General features: G+C 40.9%; 1 protein-coding gene across 1 annotated transcript in view; it reads left to right on the plus strand.

The window, feature by feature from the left end:
- Positions 1-343: 343 nt before the first annotated feature.
- The window catches only part of ssh2b (slingshot protein phosphatase 2b), a 20,736-nt gene continuing 12,252 nt past the window's right edge, over positions 344-8,827 (plus strand). The window contains exons 1-2 of the mRNA XM_080041060.1: positions 344-599; positions 4,356-4,399. Of these exons, the coding sequence (XP_079897186.1) occupies positions 537-599; positions 4,356-4,399 (107 nt within the window). The 5' untranslated portion in view covers positions 344-536. The remainder of the gene's footprint in view (positions 600-4,355; positions 4,400-8,827) is intronic.

Raw genomic sequence — 8,827 nt, forward strand, 5'->3', positions numbered from 1 at the left:
AAGAGAAATATAGGGTTAAAAAAACACTCTTTCTGCCTTTTCTCAGACTAGGATGAACCGATTTCAATTTTATTCGCACATTTATACTACATAGAATCTCAGAATTCAACACACCTTCATATTCAAACCGGTGAAGTAGGCCTTTAATCTTTTAATAGATGTGACCAAATAAAAAGTAGTGTGAGTAAGGTTGTTGTGACCTTACCATGTTTGTAAGGTCACAACAAGAAACTGCTTAGAGTTGGTTAATTTACGTCCAGCACACAGGGTTAATCTAGATTGACAAATTGAGGATAGTTGCGCATGCGCAGGTGGCGCTGACAGAGGAAACAGCCGGGGAGTAGTCAAATAGTCTCCGACCAGATAGAGAGACAGAGAGAGGGAGATAGAAAGAGAGAGAGTGAGAGAGAGGGGGAGGAAAGAAAAACGAGGGGAGACCAGCAACCCGTGTTCAACGGTGGTTTCGTCCCCTCTTAACAATAATGCTCGTCTGGCCGCCGTCGCTTCCTCTCAGGTGTCCGCTTCCCGGTCGCTGAATGGCGCTGGTTACCGTGCAGCGTTCACCGACCCCCAGCACCAGCTCCAGCCCCTGCGTTTCGGTAAGAGCCGCCTTTATTGAACACGTCCTTGACTACCGCTACTGCTCCCACCACCACCAGCAGCAAATCATCATTGCTATCGAGAGCGATTTCGTGCTTCATTTCCGCTGTCTTTTTTTTGTGTCGGCTGCTAAATGTCATAAGTGCCTTGCCTTTGTACTCCTGCGCATGCGTGAAATATCATCATTTTTAAGTCACATTATTGTCAATGTCTGGTCTTTACATAAGAATACAGACTGGGGTCGTTTTTCGCCGCCTAGTGAACTCGCAGTTTTTTTTAATAACGTTGTTAGTGGCATTCACAAGCAAGCACAGTAGGCTACAGTTTTTATTATGCTCCACTGTTGACATGGTTCCTGTTGTGGGCAATTTCCGCCCTCTCAAAGGTTCATCTGGAGAGTCAGTTAGTCCTGCCCTATAGGCCTACTACTACTATCCAAGATAAGAGGAACTTCCGACTATCCTCGATAGTGTGTTGAATTTGGTACCCCTTTTCCGTTCGTCTATGACAGCAACACAGCTGGATGTCATGGTTTTAAGTTGCAGGGCTGTAGTTTAGCCTTCTACCAAGTAATCTTCCACGCACTTCCGCTCGAAATAAGCACCTTGTGACATGCATGAATGCCGGTATTTACTCTTGCATAGTTGTTGTCTGCTGTCCTGGTACGTAGGCTGTGGACATGGGTTTTTCTCTGATATTTTCGTCCGCATGCTTCATACCTGTCTGCTTCTGTTCATGTGTGCGTGTAGTGAAGCGAGGAGCAGGTGCTCACTGTTTCCCTTTCAGATAACTTCACACACTCTGCTTTGTATTGTATTCGGCAGAGTGGAGCAGTCAGTATTGAATTAGGCAATACATGTTGATAGCTCTTGACTTCCCAGTGTTGGTCGATAAGGCAGTGTTTATGTTACTCCTAAATACTAGTTACTACTTATTAATTATTTACTATTAATAATAAGAATGGCTGCCATGGATAAAAATCCAATATCAAACATTGTGTATTAGTATAATTTTAAATTGCGATATTGATATAGAGTATTGTGATAGTGTTTTTGGGTCAAATAACCAGACTGTAATGTCTGTTTTTGCTAATGTGTTGGTGAATTTAATATCTGCCAAATCAATGTTGTCAGAAATAGGGATCAGAAGATATAGCCTAAGGTTTTTTCACCTCACATGAGTTACTAGAAAAAGTGCATGTCTAGCTGGCTAACATACAGTCCTATTGATTTCACATAATCGGCAGAGAATATAAAAACATGTAGCAAAATCTTTGATATTTGACAGCTTTATTGCTTCACAGAATTGGCCAGTTTACGAACCCTACAGTACAGTGAAATAAGGAAAGGCGTTTTCATTTGTAGTTGGACCCAGTACAAGTTTAAGGATTGGGATTGGAAAAAATATAGTACATTCTACCCCCAAATGTCCAATAACACATACTTGAACTTCACATGTCGAGGTTATCTTTTACCGAGAATGCCTGTCACAAACTCTCTAGATTTAGTGGCTTTGAAAGAGACCCTGTCCTTCACACCTCGTTGTCTTCTCCGAGCAAAACTGGTTCTGTGAGTACTAGGCATAATGATAACTGTCTTGCAAACACGCATTTTAGTGGAATTTCTTCTGACTGTCATTCAGAACAACTTGAAACATATAAAAGCATGGATGAAACCAGAATTGAGCAATCCGTATCAAGAGGTGCAAGCGTCAAAAGCGTGTGCATATCTTTTTCTATTTGTTTTAATTATCGTGATGTGTATAAAAGATGTGTTAGTGAACCAGGAGTCCATAATCACAACAGGAGTACAAGCTGCAGAGGAGGAAGATGTGTAATTTAGCAAGGTGAGGCAGGCAGGGGTGGTGAAGGATGTCATGTGTTTTCTTGTGGAAATATTCAAGTTTCAAGTTGCAACGCGCAGTCTCACTACACACACACACAGTGATAACGCATTGCACAGAAGCATGTCTTGTGTCTGTGTGTGTGTATGTGTGTTTGTCTGCTTGTGTAGTCTCTTGAGATGCCTGCTATCTGTGTTTGTCTCCCCCATCTTTACATGAACCTGTTCAGCCTCACTGCTGCGTGTCTGCTTCATAATAAGGGTATTTGCAGGGAAAACACACATTCTGCACTCCACACGCCTTTACTAGTTTCTACTAGGTGGTGTAACTTCCCCAGTGTAGCACATACTTGTTTTCAATCCTGCACATCCAGGCCATACATTTCCATAAGTTTGTAAAATCTTCTCACATTTTCATATATGCAAATATATGTTTTCCAATCTGAACAAAGGTCGGGTGATAAGTCACAACAACATAGGAAGCAATGACATGGCAAATATGTTTTATCTGGTACTAAACTAAAACTAAAACGTCTACTACACTATTGTAGTTTACAGTATAAACAAAGTGTGTGCAGTAACACAAAGTAAGATATAAGAAGTATAGGACGTGAAACTGAATGCAGGAAACAACTATTGGCACATTGTTAAACACCTCATGTATAAACATGTGATGCTGGAACCAATCCACGAGATGTGTTTTAAATATCCCTTGTGATGTTGAGTTTGAGAGCCAACAATGGAAACCTGCTTTGGATAATATGGCCGAGAGAGACGGTGAGCAAAAGACCAGGCAGTAAATCTGTCATCTTTGCTTTAGGGAGGCCAAAACTGACCATTTTATACTGTGTTACACCATAGATAGTAAATAATATGGATGTAGCATAGCATCCGGGTTGACCTCAATTATTCACACGGCATCCAATTATCCTGGTCACTTCCTTATTGGATGCTGGTAAAAATCGCTGAGGTTGGGGCTTGTGTTACACTCACACTCATGATAAAAAAAGGACTGTGATGTGTTTTTTCACCCACTCATTCAGACCAAACGCACGGAGGCAGCCGTGTTTTTGTCATTTCTGCTCATCAAGGCATTTCATCAACGTGCAATCCACTTGCTCTGAAGCCGGTAATGGTTTTGTAATATTACTAAGGAGAGTTAAGCCTTCATACCGTGTAAACAAGATAAGTGCCAGCCAGGCAGCAAAAGATAAGTGCCAGGTGTTAATCGGACACTAATCTTTTCCCCCTCTCATTTATCAAAGTCTCATATTCAACGTTGTGCTGATTTGGATTTTTATTCATTCTCTTATTCTCTTGTCCTCATCTACCCACTTTGTTGTTGTGTGAGAATTTGTTATTCTCTGACCGGCCACACCTTAAAAACAGACTGAGGTCATCTTCCTGGAGAGTGTGCAAATTGATTTGAAGCTGAACTCTGTCCTCTGTCTCTGCTCAGTCACTACTGGATACTGTATTGGGAAGGCGGGCTTTGCTTGGTAGTTTTTATCGACACAGAATTTTTCAAGCTAGTAGTAGTTTCACTTCACACATAGCATAAAAAAATAGTGCTTAGATCAACGTTATGGACATTATGAATACTTTTAGAAATATATATAAATATATTTTTTACTATATACAGTAAAGTATTTCCTACTAAAAACACGAATTGTCACCAGAAAGTGGAATATTTTCAAATTGCCGTTAATTGTAGAAACTCTTTTTAAAATGTTTGAAATAAAATGCCTAATGAAAACATAGTTTGAGTGTTACAGTTTTGCATTTTTCCGCAATCATTGTGAAGCAAACATCAAAAACGTTGTTTGCAATGTTATGTTGTGTTGTAACTCAGTTGTTGACCGACCATTATTACATCATATGCACACTTTATTAAACGTAATATTCTCTCTGCAGGAGTCCGGTAGTGGGGAGGATGATCGTCGCTCTCAGCCGAGGAGGTAAGAACTTGACAGATGTTGTGATGCAGCACCGGCTCTGTCTCAGACAAAGCTTCACCTTCCTTTCTGCTTTTCCCTGACTTGAGCTGTAAAATGTCACCTCATAAACATGATATGACTTTGTGGACCACAGTGATATTATACCAGCATGCCATGTCAAGCTGGTTAAAGAGACGATAGCATCTGCTCAAGTGTCTGAACAGAGGGTGTGTTATGTTGCTGCCTTTGACCTCTGACCTGAAATGAATTGACCTAGACAAAAATGGACTTAACCAGAAGCAGCACGTGATGTTTAATCATTAAATGAGTCTGGCTGTGCAGGACTTCCTTCCTTTTTAAATAATACAAAGACTTGTTGTGCTATTGTGGCAAAACAATCATGTGCAGTCCCTTGTTGCCTCGGGAGTTGAACTGGGGTTGGGAATCTGGTTTATCCTGTTTCATCCCACCACATTTGCACCTGTTTTTAGACCACCAGAAATTGACACTTTCGAAAACTTGGTCACAATATCACTCTTTCTTTCTCCTTTGTTTTGTTTTGGCCTTTTAAATAAGAAAAATGTAATCTTAAAATCTTCTTGGTATGAGATCGATCTATTGTTTGCTGGCTGTCCGTTAGAGGGCAGCAGGCTCACTGTGAGTCAGGTCTGGGTATGTGGGTCAGGGGAGCCTCACTGCTGATCCCAGGGCAGATTGGTAGCTCCTCCCAAAGTCAGAGTGCTGCTTGTGTGTCTGTCTGGTCATTGGAGCTCTGTGCTGCCCTCCAACTGACAGGGATTTCTGTATTTGTGCAGCTGGGAGTGTAATCTAGACTCACACACTGGAGCAGTCTGTGTGTGACTCGTGTGTAAGCACAGCATTTTGTAAGAAAAAAAGAAGAAGAAAATAAATAGTATAAATATTATGTTCAATATCTTGTTTTGAAATCTTAATATTATTGGACCATTGTCCTTTATACGCCCCAGTAATGAATCCATCCATACATTTGGCTAAATGTGACATTTTCAATGGGAGCCCTGTTGCTGCTTGATTTGTCTACTGTTCCACTCAACTATGGAATATCTGTAACACCGTGACCTTGTGACTTGTACGGACATGCTATTTTTCCAAAGGAGCACATACCAATAACTGAATATCAAGTTCAGACATATAGTAAATTCTCTTTAATTGCCTAACTATTCCAGTTAGGAGCTGTTTATACTGTAACGGATTATTCTCGGCTGCAGAGTCCTAGAAATACTACATTTTTTGCCGGTGGAAATGGTGTAATAGATATAGGTAGATGGGTCAATTTATCATTAGTTCTGGTCACCTCTAGGTAGGGACTCCCTATGTATCTGCTGTTTGGACAAATATGTGTTCTATTTGTAAAGGCATGAGATGGTCAGTGTGTGTGTGAAGGGAAATGAGCCTGTTATGATAATTAGTTTGAGCCATTGAAATAGTGGTTTCAGAGATGTCGTTCACCACCCACACGTCCCTTCTTAGCGCCCATTGTTACAAAAAAATATGCGAACTTATTGATACACATTAAGCATATATAGATAAACATTTAACACAGTTTTACACACACTTTCCAATACTGAAAAAAAAAATCCCCACATTGCTGACGTCTGTGCAGGAGAGTTCATCTCTGACACAGCTAGTGACATCCCTTCAGACTGGAGTGAGGCGAATAGAGCTGCTGGTTAGAGCCGGTGATATCAACAGAATAGTGACATCGGCTAAAGCAGCAACGTCACTGGAGGGCACTACAGAAGAGAAATCTGTGGGGGAAAGAGGAAATTATTAGGAGGCTTCAATTGAAGAGATTAAAAAATATATTATCTAAAAAAAGATTGGAATCAGAAGGAATTATTTGTCTGAATGTGAATATTTGTTTAAATTAGTAGTCTCACCACATTGCTGTTCACCTTGCAGTTTACATTTGTGCGCCTTCGCAATAAATCATCTTCACTCACTGTGTTGTAACCATATGTGTGGTGTGTTTAGTATGAATTCTGGCAGATTGATTAAGACCGCTCTATTATATATGTAAAGTATGTGATCACTAGGGTGACCATCGGTGTGTTTGTATACCTGGAGACGGAAGAGCAACAGAGGAGTGTCTGGTGTCTGTCTGGGTGTAACAACCACATCCTGGCCTTCACTATTTGTCATTGGACGGTGTGAATTTCAGCGCTCAAATGAGAGAACAGTAAGTAGGGGAACTTGAGAGATGGGACCCAACACTGCAAGCAACCTAGTCCAAGGACCACTAGGAGGCTACAGACTGAGGGCATTTTTATGGCCCTAAACTGTTCCTGATACCCTTGATCTATCACTCAGTATGTTTACATGCATAGTTTAGTCAAGCTGCGGTTATACCTTGAGGATATTTAGTTGGACAACTCTCTTTGTCCCAATATAAAAGCACGGGAGGGGAATCGACTTATTGGCTGACGTATGTCAAACTCCGCTACTATAGGTGACGATGTGTCCGCTATTAGCTGCTTTCAGCTTGTTAGTATTGTACCTCTCACATGTAAACGTACTGACTGTTAGATGGTCAGAAAAAGGGAAGAGCAAGTAAAGAGAGGCTGTGGTTGAGCTCAGAGGTTTATGAAAATGTGTTAATTGAATGACTTTTCTGTTTCAAAACATTCAGTGTTAATACCTACCCTGAGCTAGCCTGGAAATCCAGACCCATATCTAGAACGATAGAGGGTCTGGCCACAAACAATAGTAATTCTCAACTCAAGGGGCGGCTCCTACTCGTGCATTTCAAATGCCACTCACTGCACACAATTGGATAGCACCACAACTAATCAGAGCAATGAACAAAGTGACGTATTAAGCCCTGTTCGTTTAGCGAACAGCGGGATTAACTGTTAAATTAAACTTGTCGTGGTCGGACCATTTTGATAAAAAGGACAAAAGCTGGGAGGTTGTCAAAGCTTAATTTAATTGGTCTAAATATAGGGTTTCTATTATTTCAACATTGCACCCTGTTTTGTCCCACTTCTCAAGAATCACTGATATGAGTGTACCAAAAAAGAAAACGCACATATCTACATATACACATGCAGCGTTACCCAGGCCACCACTGCAGTTGTTGTTTATCCTGCTTTAGGATTCAAAACAGTCACCTGAGCCCTGTTTCAGGTAGCAGGTTTTACAAACTCTGGGTTTAATCCTGAGTTCTGAGTTGCTCAACTCAGAGCTGAGCAACTCTGGGTTATCGGTTTCAGAATAGTGGATCAATCAACTCTGAGCGTGTTCACTCTGGGTTGATCGCGTGCGTAAAAGCCATCGTCAATGGATCGCTGATAACATGATTCACCATGGAAACATAAGAAACAAATGCTTGATCCTCCCACTTCTCCACTTCTCAAAAAAAGAAAAAAAACTTCTCCGCTCCTCCCACTAGAGTAAGAAATATTAACGAATGAGTTTATGGTATGGAGAATAATTAACGGGGATATTATCTCATTACTCTGATCTAATCACCTCAGCCATTCAGAAAAACAACGGGGGGAACATTTTTTGTCAATAGAATCATTACGCTTCCGTAGCCTATGAGAAGCAAGCCTATTTTAAGAATTAAGTTACGCATATCAGCAGCAGCAAAAGCTGGTGCCGCACAGCATTGCTGACAGTGTTTTATATTCGCTGTATTATGTAGGCAAGGTATAATAGCCTACTGTGCAGTAAACAGACTGTCACTTTGGAAAAAAACACTTTTAAATGAGGAGTGAAAGACATTAATGTCAGACACATGACAGTTTCCATTGTAGAGCCTGATTGATGTATTACCAGATTACTTGTCCTCTAGTGATCACAGTTTAAATTATTATATTATTTCTATATTCATATAGGCCTACGGCTATTTAATGAGGCTCGTCTGTGACTTTGGGATGACACAAGTGTACAGTAACGATCGCATGCAGCCCCAGCCGCATAATTACATTTCAACCTGACATAAATCTGTTCAGTGGCACAGACGTTAAAAAATCCCTATTAATAAAAAGAAGAATGATATAGGCCTACATACAATACAAATAGGTTTATTAATCTGAATGTAGAACATGTTCACGATGTGTAAGGTGGCCGCCATATGAACGAACGAGGGCTGAGATGCCTACATTATAAAAACATCCCGATGGAGATTTCTATGGATTGATTTTGCTTTAACAGGGACGCGTTTCTTTAGTCGGATTAGACCCACGGCGTAGCCTATGTTGCCGCAGTAACTGACTCTCGGTTGCTACTGAACCTGCTACCTGAAACGGAAAACCGAGAGTTTCCACTAACTCAGAACGAACAAACTCTGGGTTGCCTCAAAACCAGCTACCTGAAACAGGGCTCTGGTGGCCACACATCTTCACTCTACCCAATAAATTGAAACCACGAGGTATCAACAAGCCTGCGTAACCAAGTCTCAGGTCA

This window comes from Ammodytes marinus (assembly GCF_949987685.1).
Source record: "Ammodytes marinus genome assembly, chromosome: 14".
Classification (NCBI taxonomy): Eukaryota; Metazoa; Chordata; class Actinopteri; order Uranoscopiformes; family Ammodytidae; genus Ammodytes; species Ammodytes marinus.